The sequence below is a fragment of the Aspergillus brunneoviolaceus genome, assembly GCF_003184695.1.
Source record: "Aspergillus brunneoviolaceus CBS 621.78 unplaced genomic scaffold BO95scaffold_5, whole genome shotgun sequence".
Classification (NCBI taxonomy): domain Eukaryota; kingdom Fungi; phylum Ascomycota; class Eurotiomycetes; order Eurotiales; family Aspergillaceae; genus Aspergillus; species Aspergillus brunneoviolaceus.
The window spans coordinates 371310-389928 of NW_020290735.1; the positions used below are offsets into that span (position 1 = coordinate 371310).

An 18619-nucleotide genomic window follows, 5' to 3' on the forward strand; every position below is an offset into this window, starting at 1 on the left:
TTACACTTCGAGAGGCGCTACTCCCCTTTGTCCAAAAGTACAACCGTATCCACCGTTGTCCGTCTTCGTCACGGAACCATTTTCAGATCTCATGAGCCTGGCTGACTGAAGTTCTGTCCCCGCGTTGCATGTCGGCCCGGCCACGAACTACTGTATATATGCAGCATGTCAGCTGCCCCTTCCCCGCGTCGGCTTCACGCTTAATCACCATTCAGTCCCCGTGAACGACCACCAGGCGCCATTTACTACGTTCTATAGCAACCTAATTTTGAAAGCCGACCTTGACTTCGTGTTGGTCACGCCCGCACCTGCGCGATTTAAAATGCTCGATATGGCTCAGTCCGAGAGAGTCGCCCCTCTACTTGGGCAGCTGATGCACCGAGATCGTCCTCAACGTTTCTGCAAGGCCTGGCGGATGGCGCACCCGAGTCGGCGCACACCTTCTTCGAGCTGATCCTCATCCTCCCACGCAATACAGAGACGCATCCCACTATCGAAATCGTTTTTCTCCGTCGCAGGATCGCCCTGCACGCGAAACATGTTCCCTGCCGCCACTTCGACGCCGTGCTCCCGAAGTGCGAGCGAAGCCAGCTCGGTTGCTCGAAGGGAAGTAGGCAGCTGAAGCCAGATGAAGTACCCCCCTGCGGTCCCTCTAGGAGTCACCGGCGTGACGCCCAGAGGTACTAGGTGTTCATTGATAGCAGCCATCATTCGTTTATATCGAGCTGCATATGTTGGCTGCAGCACGTCCTTGATATGTTTTTGGAGAACTCGCGTGGGAAACAGTTGCGCGACCATGGAGGCGGAAAACTGGGAGGGCGCTCCCCCTGATCGGCTCGACCCCCTATGGCAACCTCAATGTCAGCTTGTACGAAGCGGGCTTTGAGACTAGAACGGTCACCGGTCACCTACGTCTGCGATAAACCGTAGGCCGTTTTCTCCGTTCCCTCCGCCCATCCAGTCCGCATACCCGCTCCAATCAGCTTACTGAAACTACCGTTACTGATTACATTACCCCACTCATCAGATGGTCCGCCATCCAAGTATCCGTCTATGTCCACAAGCCGGGGCAATTGAGCGTGTTCTGGCTGTCCCTCCTGTGCAGCTGGTTCTGCGGGCCATTGTAAAAAGTCGTAAACATCGTCGGTTATAATCAAGGCGTCGAACTCACGCGCCAAACGGACCAATCGTTCGCGGTCCGATAGCGACATAGTGAGAGTGGAGGGATTTGAGAAGGTAGGCGTGGCGTAGATGACATGCTTGTAGATCTTTCTCCATGGTCGATTTGGTTTGTATTCCTTTGTTAAGTTAGTGTCAGTTAGTTTATGGTCACTACCGCCCACTCCGCGGAGCAGACGCAGATGATATTGAAAGGGCAGTGGAAAAGAAGGTTCTAGCGTACCGGTGTCAGGTTCAGCTCACGGGAGGCCTTGAATTCAACTGATATTAACTCCTCTCGCAGATAGGCCAGATCCAGACCCGCCGCATCCAGAGGCACCGCCCTCAGGCGGCCGGCGAATCCAGCATCATCAAAGATGCGACCTGCAAGGTGATATGTAGGGGCGACCACCCAGATGTTGCGTGTGTAGACCGGATCGGAAAAGACCTGAAGAATACAGGCAAGGTTCTGGCTAGCCCCGCCAGTGATACAAATGCGATCCGGTAAGATGGAACTGCGTGGCTGGTAGAACTCTGTAAGCCAGCGAGCGAGATGCTCACGCAACGGCTGAAAGCCTTCATCAGGGCCGTATTGCAAGGCTGGTTGCCAGATGCTCGGGGAGGCGAGGACCGTGGCGGAGGCCGAGGCCAAGGCGGCGGCGGGCAGCAAGGCAGGGTTGGGCCAGCCGCGAGAAAGATTGATGACAACCATGGATGTCGATGAAATGTCGTCAAAATTCGTGTTTCACAAAGGCTTAGACGTTGATACTTGCTGTAGACAGACGAAAGATTTTTGAGAGGAGGGGTCCATGGAGGGTGGTCGTCACCAGGTCTGGTCCCCACCGCCCGCACTTGGCCCGATAAAGCGTGGAGGAACAATGGGGCGGCCTTGTAAGCTCGTCCCATGGGACCAGTAATCCGTCTTGCGTATGTCGCCATTCCTGGTGATGTTGTCATTGTTGGAGGTTGAAACTCCGCTACCCAACCACCGTCATGAAAATTCGCTGCTCATGATGATGAGAAAGTTCGAGTCAGGTTGACAGTTTGACAGGCTTGCCCCTCCTCCAGAGAGGGGTCGGGTTGCCAAGCTTACCAACCCCCTCGCCCTGGCAGTGGCAGCTCCGTTAGAGGGGCATCGGAGATGGACGGAGATGGACGGAAGGACAGACTAACTTAAGTTCAAGCCATTGCAGGGCCGATAGCAGGACTGCAAATTTGCGTTGTACATACAGTACCTGAAATCCCGATGACTGCCAGTAGCTGGATAACAGGGTACTCCGTACCGACAGTACTCTGTGAATCCGTGGAGACCGACTGCCTCTCGAGCTGATTAAGTAATCCCGCGCCCGAGTCGAGATTTCTTTGCTATTGATCGCTGGTACGTATTGTTGGTTCGTGGTTCTTGGTGTAAGGCCCCACAACAAGCGATCAACGCTCAAAAGACCAGCCGCGCGTAGCATACTACGTACTCATGGTTTAAGTCATGTGTAGTCATATACCTTGAGGTCTCCAACTGATCGTGCAATGTGTCTAGGTAACTGAGTGAATGATAGAAATCGTTCCAGCGCAAGTATGGTATAGTTGACCAAATCGGACGAAGAAGGAAGAGAACCCTTACTAGCGCATACACACCTTCGGTACTTGGTACCGTGCCTGGTACAGTACGTACGTAGTCTACCTAAGTTAGTCTCCAAATCTAATCCATGCGTGATTCCGATCTATTCTTAGTCCGCCGCCGCCGCCAGCGGGGGGCACTGCACCTTGCCCGGTCTGCCCTGGAAAAAAACACACGCTTTAGTTTTTCGGGGTTTATGCCTATGCAGCACCCAATGGGAATGGATGGCGGACGCATTACCAGATGTTCAATTCATCCATTGGCAAGGATGCCATAGTGAGCCATTAACTTACTTTGTACTCCGTACCAACGACCTCTTTGGAGCCCTTCCTCTCCTCCATCATCCGAAAAGGAAACCCCGTTCTATGGCCGGGCTCAATCAAGTCACTGGCCGGCCGGAGAAGATAGAGTTGGTCTCTCCGCTGGAATTTAGGCATGACGTGCCCACAGCAGGCGTAAATATGCAGTGCAATCCTCCTTACGGGCTTTTATCTACATCCTATGTAGTAGTTATCCTGCTACCCCCTTGTTTACCAGGTCTTGACATCCCCTTTTCACCATGGGACATGGTGGTTATTATACTCAGGGGGCAAGGAGGGGCCATGGTTCGTATTGTGGTAACCTATCCAGTGCTTCAAGTATATACTAGTTAATAGAACCTCAAAAGCAAAGGCAAGGTGGCTGGTGTAACTGCGAGAGGACACTGAAGGTCGTGAGTGGGGTTGAATGGTGCTGGCGCATCATTCCGAATGTCCGACATGCGATCAGGGATGGAGAGAACTTGGACATTGATTTCTCAGGGGACTGGAGATCGAGAATAATGCCTTGGAAAGATGGAAGTCAAGATCGCATGGTGAGCCCAACCACCTGGCGGAGCGTTAACTTACCAGAAATTCTTCTGCCTACTGTTGTTGTATGTACAGTACTATGTAAGTTATACGGATTAACGATCCGACTTCGCAATACGTGAAAATCTGCCACCACGCCTGCCGAGACAAGTGTTAGGTCTTCCATGTAAGATATCCTTTTTTCTTTTTTTCTTGTTAAATCTACTTCAGGGCGCTCTCCTGAGGCTCTCTTGAGGCTCCCCTGACTAGCCAAGGAGGAGTCAGCGGGAGGCCATCAGCCTCCTGAACCAGATTGACACTGCCTCATCGCAGCCCTCGCAGTCCACTTTTGCCGCAGACAGGCATGGCGCAATCAGATTCGATACAGGATGATCCATCAGGAACGACAGAAATTTCTTGGGTGCTGGTGCAAATTAGCCAACTACACTTACTCTGATTCCGATATCCGATGGTCCGGCCAACCGAGATCAAGTACTGTACAATAAATAGTACAAGGAGTGGAAAGGAGATTAGGTAGGTAATTATGAACGGGGGGAAAGGAGAAAAGAGCAAGAGGGCAAGAGGGCAAAAGGGCAAAATGCTAAGAGAAGACTAAATGGGGAGTGTCTCCACTAAAAGGAACCCATTAGAAGTTCAAGAAGGTCAAGAAGAAGCAGGAGGTGGGAATATCCGGGGCCGAAAGGGCAATTCACAAAACATTAGTTACTCTTCGGAATTAGAAAATGAAAATTATGAGATCCTCGTCGTCAGCACCTTTTTACGAGGCATCAAGATGTAGCTGCAGGGTAAGGTTTAACAATCACTTTTTTTTCTGTTTTCTTTTTTGTATTTTTTTTTTCTTTCTTCCATTCTTTCTTTCTTACTGCGTTTCTCCAACACGAACAGGCGAACCATGATGGGATCGATGGAGGATCAATGCAAAGTACGGAGCACAAGTATATCACTGTGGCTGCGGATAACTCTGAATAAGAATAGACAGACAGAAGGACAGGCAGACAGACAAACAGACAGACAAACCTCACGTCCTTTCTAATCAATATAAGACTGCATCTGTTTCTTGTTGCTTCATGATATGATTAGATCGCCTGCGACAAAAGTCTATAGAGTCTCTGACGGTGCAATCCATGGGTGCCAAAGTCTTGTTGTCAGTTTTGATGCGAATTGAATTCCTCGCCGACCGTCGGCTCCACCGGAAAGGTTAAAAATACTCTAGGACAGTGCATTATTACCTGCGTGATACCTCCACTATAAGCATCAATACGACCATCGCGCAGCTTCCCCCACTACCAAATCAGGTATTCGCAATACCGTCCTGGTTTCTGTCACTTGTCGCTCTTTGACCCTCAATTATTATTATTATTTTTTCCCTCTCGCTCTCTCTCCATATTCTTCCACATCATCTCTTCCTCTTCTCTTTCTTCCCCCAAAGCTTACAGAAGAGGAGTGAAAGAGAGACTGTGTGTGTGTGTGTGTCCGTGAATGTGTTCGTCTATACAACATCCCCTATAATCCATCCTCATCATCTATCTCAACCCTCCGTCTCCCCGCCTTCATCCTCTCCTCCTTCTCCTTCTCATCTTCCTAATATACTCTCACCCACTGACAACCTTTAACCCCCTCCCTCTCTTTCTCTTTTCTTCTGTACCACGTACCAAACCTTCCTCTTGACAATCTCCTTCTCCTCCTCTCCCTCCCACTTCCTCCCCACCCCCAAAATCGAAAGCTGCATCCATTCCTCCTCTACTGGATCCCTCCTGTCGATCCATTCCTCAGGGCACGTCGAAGCAGTTCGCACGAATTGCCTGCCCTTTCTTCGACAAACCCTCTCGAATTCCTTGACTAAACTTGTCCCTGGACCGCCTGGGAGAGTTTGCGCATGGTTGGTTACATTCTTTCTTACTTCACTGGTTAAACTGGTTAAGGTACGCCGGTCCCTGCCTGCCTTTCGCGAACCCGTGGTCTCCTCCGTCAGTGGAGGGGAGAAGTTTCCTGTCACCCACTTGCACCCTCTGGTTCCCCCCAAATCTTACTCTCACACTTCCTCACTCCCCTCCCTCTTCATTCTCATTGTCCATTCTCGCTATTCATGTCTTTTCCCTTCCCCACTCACCCGTTCGACCATCGCTACGCCTTTTCTCTCGTTCTCCGGGGCTGACGGTTGCTTCTCTTTTTTCTTTTACGCAGCGACTCCGAACATGCTGTCCGCTCCGGTAAAATCGGCCAAGCGCATATCGTCGCTGTTTTCCTTGGGTTCGACCAGGGATAGTTCGGCACCTTCCTCACCTGCGTCTCCGAGTATCCCGAAAGCGTCCCCCGACCAGTTACCGCAGGATGCACGTCCTCGCAGCGCCTCCCGATCAGCTCGTGTAGCCTCTAATCCTCAAAGCGACTACGGCGAGACCCGCCCGCCTCTCCCCCCCGGTCCCCACGATGGTTTTGATTTGGACGAACCTTTGCCGCCGCCTCCATCCCTACTGTCCGTCAACCAGGATCTGGCCACCAGCACCCCCGGCTCCTCCGACAGACCCCAGAGTAGCGGTCGCGGGCGTAGTGGGAGTCGACCGTCCAGCTCTGCGGGATTGTTTGTGCCAGGCGCCGGTCCGGATTCGCGCCCGAGCACCCCATCTTCTAAACGGCGTAGCTGGATGCCCGGGCGGGCTCGTGCAAGCTCAGCTGATCCGCGCGCCAGCGCCTCAGCCATGCCCAGTGCTTGGATTGCTGGCCTAGAGCAGAAGATCTTGTATGATTTGGAACCTCTGTCTCGAGGAGAACAGGTATGTGTGTACCGATGGGCCCAGGACGCGGGACTCGCTCGTGCATGGCTAGCCCGCTCGTTAGCGTTTACTAAAACCAACGTTGGAAACACGCTAGATCCCCGAGCTGTGGAACGAAAATGGCGACACCTACGTATATCTGTTCCCCCAGAACACCGGCCGACAGGCCTCGTTCAAGGTCCATTCGACGGTCTTTGCGGAATCTCCCTCCCTCCATTTCCTTGCTCGCGGAAACGAGCTTCGCAGTCCCATATCCCTTGAGCAACAAACAGGCAATCTGTCTTTGAATAGCCCCGTGGCCGGCCCCGCGTCACCGCCTTTGACACCTCAAGATCGCTTGGCCGACAATGACAATGACAGCTCTGGTAGCCAACGGCTGGCCTACATGGATGATGAGAGTCCCGAAGAGTTCCAGGAGCTTCATCTCTACCTTCCCATCCCCCTGAACAGCGACGTTTCCAACCCGAATACTCGACTCACCGGGGAGGACTTAGAAAATCTTCTTTTGTTCCGTAACCTTTTTGCTTTCCTGCTGGGACAGTCCTTGATTGCAACGCCTCGATCTCCATCCCTCTTTTCCATCTTCATGGACGTTGCAACGCTACTCTCTCGATTTGAATTCACCAACTTCGATGGCTCCAATTTTGGCGAGACTGCGACGACCAGCTTCGGCAACTACTGTGAGGAACTGCGACTGGCAGATGTGCGCAAGAGCCGCGAGAAAACCATTGAAGCCATCGTTCTGGGTGAACGGTTGCGTTTTTACCCTCTCTACCTCGAGGGGTTCGTGCACGGGGTTGGCAAGCTGGACGAACTGAAGCAACTGAGAAGTCCCAAGTACGGACTTATCAATCCCGTCACCCAGAAACGCTTAGAGCGAGGTTTTATCGATCTAGACACCCGTCTCCGGGTATTGTACAGTAAGCTGGACGATTTCGACTTCCCTTCCGTCTTCTCTGGTATTGCCAATTCGGCTACGTCGGTCGAGAGTAAGGTGGTGCGGTTCAAGAACTGGAAAATGGCGTTCATGGATTTTCGACGCTTCACGATGCAGTACTATCGCCAGAAGTACGGATCCTGGCCTCCCAAAGCTCGCTCGAAGAAGAATCAGTTCGAGGAGAGTGGGCTCAATCGTCAGGTTGTTAAGGATCTCTATAATGATTTCGCCAACCTTTACGATATGATGGTCGACCGGGCCGCCCTCACCACCCGCACGGTGGACATGGCAGCGGAAACATCAGAGACCTCCGACCCTGATGAATTAATGGTACGGGCTCTCCGACAGGTTCTGAGCGAGTATGATCGAAGCACTCCTCCAGTCCAGCCTCCTATTCCGTTCGATATTCCACAGTTCCCCTCGCTGCAGACGCTCGAGCGGAAACCAATGGACGCAAAGAAGGAAGCCAAGAAGCGAGCGAAGAAATTGAAGGATGCTGACATCAATGCCGTTCTGATGGGCTCGTACACCCGGGAGAGTCTGCGGCCCACTCCTTTCATCGAATCGTTCATGCAATTTGAGCGCCGCTCGGCGCATGGCAAGAACATTAATGACATGATTGACATGCGTTGCGGTCAGTGGATTTTCTTGTACTGTGTCATTCAATCCCTGCCTTTGGTGGTGGTTGATGTGCAAGATGTCCGATACACGGATGCTGTCGAGTACTTCCTTTGCATTGCGCCCCGCGGTGGTGCACCCTGGATACAGAACGACGGTAAGACTGCACGCAGTTGGTTTGGCGTGGCCAATGGCGCTGGTGTGGTTAGCCTGCCCTCCGATGTGGTTATCAACGGTGTGGAAGGCATTTACCGCCGCAGTCACTGCTGGCAGGTGGCGGAGCAATGGGCGGAGAAGGATGCTATTCTAGCGCCTCCGACGATCGAGGACCCATACGACAACGAGTCCTCGTTGTCTTCACCGTACCAAGCCCAGCAATCATCGGCAGGCTCATCGTCTGAGCAACAACAGCTCTCGGGCGGGCAGCCAACTCCCCTCATGACCCCCGGCAGTCTTGGTCCTCCTCCACCTGCAATCCCTCGGCTCAACTCCCCAGTCTTGAACCGGAGAGCAGAGCACCGCACTTCAATCTATCCGGGTCTAGAGGCATTGCCACTCCCTGCGGGTGTCGCCCCGCTGGATCCCCCGGCTCGACCCGTCAGTCGATTCAACCCCAACATGAGCTTCGACGACATTCTGAAGCAGGTCCCGAATCAGCAGAAGAAGAAATAAGCCTTGGGCAAAAGAACGCGATAGAAGAATTCAAGGTTCTCTTTTTAGATGTGTATAATGTTGGAGAGAAGACTGCAGCTTGAAAAGGTCCCTTTAGGGACACTCTCCCCCCCTCGGTGTTCCAACCGTTTCCCTTCAATTCCTTGCATTACTAACCCTGGTCGCTTCAGCTCTCCTGTATCCTGTCATATTCAGTTCCCTTTCCTATTGTCATTCTGTCCATTTTCTTTTACCTCTCATACTGGGCGTGATACGTTATCTTGAACCAAAAGGCTGGAACGGCGTAAACGAGCATCTATCTGAAGTTTTTTCGGGTCGGGTAGCGACAGTCAAGAACCAGAAGATTGTTTTAATATTTCCTTTATTCTTTTTGTGTGGATTGGAGCACAGCATGCGGTTGGTCAATGGCATTGGTATCATGAATCTTGCCTCTTGGAATCTCGTCCTCCTTGTCTTCCTCTCTTTCTTTACTGTGTCCAATCCGACTTTCCCTGAGCATTTCCACTTATCTCTTCTACTCACCTTCCACTCTCTTCTATACTTCTTTTGTCGGTTCTCCTTGGAGGGGGGTTGGACTCCTGCGAATGTCGTTGCTCCGTGACTGGCCGTGTCAGACAGCCTGATTTGATGTGATTTACACTTTTCCGACGCATCATTGATAGAGATAATAGGTCCTTGAAAAAAGGACTAGTCTTAATGTAATGCACCCTTCCATGGGGTAAAAGATGATCAGATCATGGGTAATCTGTTGTGTGTGTAGCTAGCTAGCCTTTTGACGGCGATCCTGGTAATACGGATTCACCGGCCCTAACCTTTACTGCCAGTAACTGCACTATTAGCATGGAGAATCAATTAGTATAGTAGTTTATCTATCATTGTCTTTCACTGAAGCTTTGCTATCAGGTTGGGGTGGCGGTTGAGGATTTTGAGGACACTGGCGCCGGGACGGGAAGGGGGAGATTTCCGCAAAGAATATATTTCTCATAATCCGATCATCCTACCACACCACTTACCACGCAGAACAACTTGGTCAACTTACTGTTAGCATCGGTCATCTCGGCAGCGTGTGCTGGATTCATCGTCATCAACTACCCACGCCTAAGCATCACCCTGCCAAGCCCTTACAATTGTTCCCATAAAAGAACTACCGCCGCATGGACAAGCCAAGTTGGTCCACAATGGCCAGCAACGTGACATTGTCTAGACCGGGACAGGCACAGATGGGGTGATGCACAAACCTCCACCAACTTTGCCTGCCTAGCAGTCTAGCTCTGCGGTACCGCTGCAAGAGTCGCAAGCTTGAATCGCGAGAGACTTACAAGTATTCAGGCCTTTGTGGGAGAGCTGCATTGACATGGTTGTAATCGCTTGTTCAGCAGACAGTGCGCACTAACTAATTAGCTGGCCGGAGTCCTGTCCCGCTAAATAACCTTCAGGTACCCGATTCATACTTCCTTCATTCAACGTACCCACGACTAACTCAGCTTATATGATCTACTCAGTATGTCGGTCGGCTTTGATTGAATTTGAATTTGAACTTCAAAATTTCAATTGAGCTTTCCAGTCCTACCGATAGCTGCCCGCGTCGATGAATAACGCCATGTCAATCAAGACGATACTCACACGCTGGATGCTCAAAGAACAGTGCCTGCGAGCCGGAAGGAAAAATCATAGCCTTGGACTCGGTCCTCCTTAAACCTCTGGTCATCCTGTCTCGAACTCACTATCATTTGCTCGAACGACCAGTTGCCAACCGAGAGATTTCGCAGTGACTAACTTAGTCTACATGCACTAGCCGGGGGGGCTGGACGTGAACCCTGAATTCTGCTGAGTAGTAGACCAATCCCCAGCCGCAGTGGGGAATACTGCGAGCAGACTCCCGACATGCAGCTAATTTCGTATTGCTTATGCTTCTGGCCAGTGACCGTTTGGCGTGGCGCACCCATCAGTCGACACTATTTTGTCCCGGCTGACTGGCGCGGCTCTGCCCTTCAGCTCTTATTTTTCTTGTCGGCCCCAAGTTTTCCTTGAAACCTAAAATCCCCAGGAATATGTGGTGGTCCACCGTCAATCCTTGGGACCGAAGTCTCCGTTCCTGAATCAGCGTTCGGCACAGACAAAAACCATGTCTAGGTCACGATCGAGTATTGCAAGTGACAGCCATGACCGTTTGGAGCCCCGCTTGCTGAGAGCGGTCGAGAGCGACCAGTTCGCCACCCTGCAGGCCATCGTTGAATTGGCTCGCGACAATGGACAACTCAACGATACCTTTCTGCGCATCGGGCTCATGCGCAGCTGCGAGCGCGGGTCCATCGCTGCGACCGAATACCTCCTTCAGATCGGTGCAAAGACGGACGTTGCCAGTAATCGGCCCTCACCGCTATTGCGCGCCGTGGAGCGGAATCACGTTCGCATCGTGCAGCTCCTCCTCGATCATGGCGCATCGACGGAAACCCCAGACAAAAAGGGCCGGACCGTACTGATGACGGCCGCCTGGAAGAACCATTGGCATGTTCTGCAGCTGCTAATTGCCCGCGGCGCTGATGTCAACGCTCGGGATCATAAGAAAAGGAACGTTCTGCATAATCTGGCGGCGGACAAGCAGTGCGACTGGGGAGAGGATGTCATTGAGCTCCTCCTCAGCACAACCTGTACACTCGACGGCCTGGCTGGCCAGGATGAACTCGGCCGCACGCCTCTGCATTGGGCGTGCGCCACGGGGAAACTACGCTTCGCGCAGCTGCTTCTGACCCGACCGCATGGGCCGGTCGCAGACGTAAATGCTGTCGAGTGTCGGAACAAGACCGCGCTCCATATTGCGGTCGCTCATGGTCGTGATGACATTGTCCAGCTCTTGCTGGCATACGACGCGGACGTGAACGCGCGAAGTGACGGTGGCTGGACCCCGCTGCATAATGCCTGCGACAGAGGCTCTGAGCTGATTGTGCGTATCCTTCTACGCGCTGGAGCCAACATCAATAGCCAACTGCTCAACGGGGTGACGCCTTTGCACCTGGCTGCACAAGCTGGTCACCGCGAGGTAGTAGAGTGTCTGCTGGAGCAGAAGGGATTAAAGCAGAGAATTCGGGACAACTTCGGCAGCACACCATTCCTGCGGGCAGCCCAATTCAAGCGGAGAGACATAGTATCTCTCCTTGCCCCGTTCAACACCGTCGAGGCTCTGTCTGCGGAGGCGAAAGGCGCATGTGAAGCATTCGAGGCTACCGTGGTCGATTTTGGTAACTTCCACAACGAAAATCGGGTCAAGAAGACGTCGGTCTTCAATCTTCTCTACGGTCGCGATCCCGAGAACCCACGCAAACAGGCATTTAGCACCCTACCGGCGGATAGTCGGGCGACTGACTTTCGTTGGATTCATCTTCCGGCGAATAATTTGACATGGGTCGAGGCTCTTCTTACCAAGTCATTCATCGAAGAAGGGGCGCACGATGTGGAGAGCTTCAAGGGGCTGGAGAAATCCTTCCGCTACCAACATCGAGGACAACGGATACACTCGCACTTTATGCGTCCTCTGTGCCAGAGCACTCCTCGTGCGCCACGGTTTCAGGAGGACGACAGTTCCGAGGAGAAGACGGTTGAACTGCTCCCTCAGATTCTCATCAACGGCCAGTCTCATGAGGCCCCGAGCACTCCGAAAGAAGGTAACATGCCTAGAGGCCGTAAATTGAGAGAGCACGGAAGCAAGACTGAACCTACCGACTCAATTTCTGACAACCTGGCGAAGAAGGGGAAGGGTGCGACCAAGCGTGGCAAGGCTGGGGGAGCACAGTATAAGCATGAGTCTAAACACAACCACGGTATCGATCGGAACGATAAGAATCGGCCTGTTCTTTCTCTGTGCAAAGACTCAGCACGCTCCAACGCGTGCAATGTGTGCATGTTCATGCCGTATCTCCATTTCGAAACGACCGAGAGACGTCAGAAGATGCAAGATGCCATCCAGCGAGCTGAGACGCGGTGTCTCGCGCGGCCCAGCCTCACCCGGACACCTACGCGGGATGAGCTCTTGATCAGCGCGCATTTAGCATCGTCGACCACGTCGCTTCACATCCGACGCACGTTGGATCAGTTCTTCTACCCCAACATCGACACACTGACACGAGACCAAGACCAGGTCGTCTACCGGTACCAGACCAAAGGCCAGGGCCGCGAGCGGTTCCTGTCGGAACCCAAGATCTTCATGGTCGATCAACTTTGGATGTGGATCCTTGGAACCGGGTTAATCGTGACTAGCTTCCCCGAGCGGTGGGAGCAGCCCAAGAACGACCCGCTCAACGTCCTCGACGGGATCATCGAAGATATCAACTCCAAGACCAGGGAGCCCGTCAAGTCCGTCTACGATCTGGCCATCATCATCACCACCCGCTGCTCGGGGGTGTTTGACCGGCATCGCATGGGCGACGAAGAGTACCAGTTTTTGGACATGTTCGAGGCGTCAATCGGTGTTGCCACAGACCGCGAGACGGTCCTCTTCAACCAGTTCAACCGGGACTCCGCACAGGCGTCCGACTGGCTCAAGAACCACCGCAAGCTCAGCCGGTTTGCTCGGCCGCCGCCGCCGCCCAGCAAGGATCGTGACGCGGCTACCGCTGGAGAGCGCCGCGGTAACAACCCCACCGATGCCGCACGCGATGAGTACTGCGAAGCCGAGACGGAAGACGAGCACGAAGAAGACGAACAGCCCCTGTTCGTGGACAACCTCCTAGACATCGGCCAGGAGACGGATCTCCTCTCCGAGGCCAAGGACATCCGCGACGAGCTCAACATGATCCGCACGGTGCTGCAGCACCAGCAGCACGTGCTGCTGGACTTCCAGGAGGCGATCTGCGAGATCTACACGGGCCAGCACCGGTCGCAGTCCGAGATCAAGAAGCGGTTCAAGGAGCAGCAGCGCACGATCGACATGCACCTGAAGGACATCGACCGCATGGACAAACAGGCCGAGCGCATCTACTCCTCCATCACGGACCTGCTCGACCTCAAGCAGAAACACGCCAACGCCTTCGAGGCCCGCTTCGCCCGCGACCAGGCCGCCGGCACCACCCGCCAGGGCAAGATCATGATGGTCTTCACCATCGTCACCATCGTCTTCCTGCCCTTGTCCTTCATCACCTCCATCTTCACCATCAACCTGGCCGAATTCGGCGGAGCGTCCGGCACTGGCGGCGGCGGCGGCAGCGGCGGCAGCGACAGCACCGGCCAGCTGCATCTCTCCTACGTGGCCAAGTATACCTTCGGCATCGGCTTCGCCATCTCCATCCCGCTGATCATCCTGGCCCTCCTGCTGGATGATATCGGCGACGCGTGTCAGGAGGGGATCCGACGGTCGCGGCGGTGGATGGCGCTGCAACACGGGAGTAAGAGGAGTCGTTTGCGCGGTGGCGGGGGTGCTGCTGTTGCAGTACCAGGAAAACTCATGAGAGACGAACAAGATGGCATCCGCCCGACGGGGTACGAGTTCGAGAAGATCCTGAGTGGGAACCGGTCGATACGGAAGAGTCTCGATACGGACTTTGCGGGGAGTTTGTTGCCCATCTCCACGCGGGGCACCGCACGGAGGAGCTGATCTGGTTGGTGGGTTGGCTTGGCTTTTATGACAATGATGATGATGAGACATGATCATGAACGACAATTGTGTATGTATGATGGGAGTTTTCTGGGCTGTGCCTTACTCAAAAGTGGCTTTCATGTTTTGGGAATTTGTGTCAGAGTGTTTTTGGCGATTATTTGTCCTGGGCTATAGATGATGCTCCTTGCTGAATGAATAAGTTGAGTTTGGATTTAGATCAAATTCTATATTAAGCTATTTTTATGAGGAAGATGTGATAGGCACCACATATACAGTATACCACCCGCGACGCCTAGTGTAGCATCGTACCAATGCACCGATCCTCCTACCCTATCAACGAGACGTGCTTCGTCAAACGCGTATATTCAATTCCGATCACCGCTGGAACGGTACCAAGCCTAAAGCTCCTTCTTCAAGAAATGCTCCGGCTTGTGCGTGGTCTCGTAGTCCACGTGGACGTAGGCGCGCTCCACGTCCGGCAGGGACTCGAGTTTGGTCTGCAGCTCCTCGGCGACGTCGTGGGTGGCACGCAGGGAGTCGTCAGGGTCCATGACGATGTCGACCTCGACGACCAAGCGGGGGCCGGAGGTGTAGGCGCGGACGGTGTCGATGGCGGTGATGAGGGGGGAGTGGGTCATTGCTTTGGCGGGGATTTGTTAGAACCGACACCAGAGAGAGAGATGCTGACTACGGGGATGTAGTTCCCGATCCAACAAGATAGGGGAAGACAGAGAAACTCACAGATATAAGTGATCAGCTGCTGCATCTTGGTATCAGCCGTGACGCCGATCAAGAGCTGGAACTCATGGTAGGCGGTATGCAGCCACAGCGCGGCCACGAGCACGGACAGCAGGATCGCGCCGGCGGGATCGATCCACCAGCGCAGCTTACTGCCGCCGACGGAAGTCAGAATCCCGAAGCCGTTGATGAACAGGTCGTTGCGGTGGTCCTCCCACAGGATGCGGACCTGCGAGTACTGGTCCTTGAGGGCGAAGCAGTACAGGAAGAGGGCGAACTTGGTGCAGAAGGCGACGATGACGGCGACGACGGACGGCAGGTGGAAAGAGCCGGTCTCGCTCTCGGAGCCCTCGGCGAGCTCGCGCACGGAGAAGGCGATGAGGATGAAGGAGACGGCCGACATGAGGAAGCAGAAGCAGATGTTGCCGGCGGTCTCGATGCGGGCCTTGCCGGCGGGGAACTTGCGGGCGTCGACGCGGTTGACGGCCTTGTTCGACAGCAGCAGGGTCAGATTGGACATCGGGTCGAAGATCGCGTCCGCCATCGTCGTGAACAGCGAGAGCGACGCCGACGAGATCGCCCCGTACAGCTGCAGCACGCACAGGATCACGTTCGCCGCGAAGCTGCCGTACACCGCGATCTTGTATTTCAGCTGGTTGCTGCTGTTCGTCTCGCGCGCGTCCCGCACGTGCTCCTCCACCGGCTTGAGCATGCGCTCGATGTTCTCGTTCTGCGTCTGGTAGAACCCCTGCAGTTGGCGGGAGGCCAGCGCGCGCTGGACGCCGCCGCCGCCACCAAGGCTGGCCGAGGGGAGGCAGGAGGTCCGCTGCTGGACGGAATCGCGCTTGCGGGCCATGTTGGCTTGCGGTTGGATCTGATCGATCTCCTCCGGGGTTTTCAGTTTGGAGGCCAATTGGAACGGGTCGTTCTCCAGCGTGTAGCGCGGGGGCGGCTGGCTTTCCTCGTCGCTGCCGATGCTGATGCGGCGGTGCGGCGCGGATGGCTCCAGGGCGGTGGTCGTGGCGGCATTGTAGGCGATTGAGGTATCGTGAGAGATGTGGGAGTAGGGAGGGTGATGAGTGAGGGGCACCGAGGCACCGTGTCGATGCGTTTCCTCCATTTTCTTAGTGGTTGTGGTTGGGGTCAAGGGGGTTGCAGAAGAGGAGGAGGAGAAAGTTATCAATCGGCTTGATCTTCTTATCAGACATAGGCACTTGGCCTATTCGGGCTAGTGGATGCAGACCCTGAGTCAGCTGTCAGGGGCAGTGCAACTTCCCCTTTGGGAAGTGTAAGTGAATAGCCCGTACCTACCTATACTCCTTATCCATCTCCATGACATGTATCTGCTCTACATTTAACTAGGCAGGCAGTACTAAGGCCGGTATCAGTTCAACTTAGATTCATAATATCACAAGTTGAGTACAGAAAAGTCAATTTCCCGAGTCAACACAAATTTTAAGATATTTGGAGAGGCATTCCAGTTTTCATCCATATCCCGAATAACAAGGCAATTTCACGAAATCACACAACGGCAGTGTAGAAAACAATCTGAGGGACTGAGGTGAAACGCATAAGCTACCCACTCAAGCTTACCGCCGCGAAGAGTTCCATCTCGAAGCAAGCAAACCGAACCCACCACCAGCCTCATCAGCAACAGCAACAACGACGACGGCAGAGGAACCCAGCGGACGCGTAACTTGAACACCCTACTCCAAATCCGAATCCGGCACTTTCTCCTCCTTCATCGGCATGTAGCGCGCAACGAAGTCCCCGGGCAGTCCAGTGAGCGGATCAGTTCTGCGGACGGCCAAGAGCGCCTCGGCCAGATCCTCGATGTACTCGCGCGGGACGTCAGCCTTGGTGCTCTGGAAGTCCGCCAGCCCCGAGCGCCACGCATTGACCTCGACCACCATCTTGCGCATGTGCGAATCCCGGTCAAACATGGTGTAGACGAGCCTGATGACGGGGACCCCGAAGAGGCCGCGGTGGCTCCCCAGCCAGCGCTGCAAGTACGCCAACAGGTCAGACTGCAGCAGGAAGCACTGGAACCTCTCCGAAAAGCGCCAGATGCTGAAGAAGGGCGTGAGATTGGGCAGGGAGTGACCGCCGAAAGGATCGCCGTTGCCCATCCATTTGAGGAAGGCAGTGAAGGTGGTGGGGCAGAGGTCGGGGAGACGGATAATGGGGGGCTTGTGCTGCTCGCCGCGCTCAGCGCACTCGACCATGCAGAATCTATGGAAGTTGGGACTGCGGACGAGGAGGGTGTCGACGTCCACGTGGAAGATTAAAGGGGGCGAGCCAACGTGGAAGATCGCGATGTTGCAACGGTTGTATTGCTCGGCCCAAGACGGGAACAAATGGCAGAAACTTGGGGGGAAAGGATGCCCTTGGTTGGCTCCAAATCCACCGGCCTGGTTGATACCTGGCTGGGCGGCACCCGCTGGGTTGCCATTCGCCTGGTGGGCATTCGTGTGGCTAGCATTCGCGTGGTTGCCATTCGCGTGGTTAGCATTCGCCTGTGCGGCACTCGCTGGGTTGACAGTCGCCCGGCTGGCATTCGCATGATTGCCATTCGCCTGGTTGGTACTGGCCTGGTTGGCACTCGCCTGGTTAAAACCGGCCGGATTAACACCAGCCTGCTGTCTACCGCCGCCCGCCTGGCTAGTAGCACCAGCCCCAGTATTAGCAACACGCTGCCCGCTCATGTGCGCGCGGCTGCTGGATGCTGCACCGCTCGCGTTGGCCGGAGTGTTGGGACGGGCTCTCTTCGGGGCACTGGAGCGCGTCACGTATCAGAGAGAGTGCAGTTACCAAAGAATTCAATGGCTCACTTACGGTGTATGGTCAGGGCTGGTCTGCTGGCTCGCATCGCGCCGAGAAGCGAGAGGTCGGGGACGGAGTGAAGAGTGACGGGGGGGTGGATTGCCCTGAGGAAGCTGGGCTGGCTGCTGGGGTGTAGTCATCCTGCTTGGTGAGTTTAGTTATGGTGTTGAACTTTTGAACTGTTGAACTGAGAAGATCAAGCCAGTGAGGGGTGTCGGCTTACTTGTTTTCCTGTGATATGATTTCTTTTGAGACAGAGTGATAGAGGTCTTGGTTGTGTGTTTTGGGTTCTTGTGATACGTCTTGAGAGACAGATTGAGGTCTTGTCTGTAAGCTTGATTTCAACGAACGAATCAAGATTGTGAGTGTAAGCCTTCAAAGACACGATGGATCTGTACCAGAATACCAACACAGGATCCCTCAACGAACAGTCGTAGCCAACGAGCTGAAGAACGGGGAGAAAGAGGGAGGATGAACCAGAGGAAGAAGGGGAGGAAAGATAAACAAGAGAGAGACACAGAGAGAGAGAGGTGAAATAAGTATCCAAGCAAGGAACAGAATGAGTCAGTATTTCATATCATTCACACCTCAGAGGTCAATGTTCACACGAGTCCACACAGATCCACATAGAATGTAAGTATATCGAAGCTCACAAGTGAATGTCTGCGGCGGGGAGAGGTGGGGGGAGGCGGGGGGAAGGTATTGATATTCACCTGGCACGTACACGCAGACTCTTTCACAGAGCACGCCTGGGCGTACGGACAGCCAGGACCTGGGTCTCCATACTGTACATCTCTCTATACTCATGGTAGGACAGTATGTCTCTTTCAGGACCGTTTGCAGTGG

At 54.0% G+C, this 18619-nt stretch overlaps 4 protein-coding genes across 4 annotated transcripts; 1 reads left to right on the forward strand and 3 right to left on the reverse strand.

Moving 5' to 3' along the window:
* Positions 1-390: 390 nt before the first annotated feature.
* On the reverse strand, positions 391-1870 carry BO95DRAFT_352895 (aminotransferase-like domain-containing protein; the record flags this gene model as incomplete). Its single annotated transcript, XM_025582153.1, has 3 exons — positions 391-844; positions 913-1298; positions 1403-1870. 3 exons carry the CDS (start codon positions 1868-1870, stop codon positions 391-393), a joined length of 1308 nt encoding a protein of 435 aa, XP_025446806.1.
* A 3946-nt stretch (positions 1871-5816) lies between these two features.
* Positions 5817-8622, forward strand: BO95DRAFT_352419 (uncharacterized protein; the record flags this gene model as incomplete). The annotated part of the gene is made up of 2 exons (XM_025582131.1): positions 5817-6395; positions 6493-8622. The coding sequence occupies 2 exons, from the start codon at positions 5817-5819 to the stop codon at positions 8620-8622; spliced, it is 2709 nt and encodes a 902-aa protein (XP_025446807.1).
* A 5795-nt stretch (positions 8623-14417) lies between these two features.
* BO95DRAFT_438651 (uncharacterized protein) lies at positions 14418-16098 on the reverse strand. Its single transcript, XM_025585563.1, has one exon. The coding sequence runs from the start codon at positions 16068-16070 to the stop codon at positions 14847-14849; it is 1224 nt and encodes a 407-aa protein (XP_025446808.1). The 5' UTR covers positions 16071-16098; the 3' UTR covers positions 14418-14846.
* Positions 16099-16284: 186 nt separating this feature from the next.
* Positions 16285-18119, reverse strand: BO95DRAFT_438652 (uncharacterized protein). Its single transcript, XM_025585564.1, has one exon. The coding sequence runs from the start codon at positions 17653-17655 to the stop codon at positions 16657-16659; it is 999 nt and encodes a 332-aa protein (XP_025446809.1). The 5' UTR covers positions 17656-18119; the 3' UTR covers positions 16285-16656.
* Between the last annotated feature and the right edge of the window lie 500 nt (positions 18120-18619).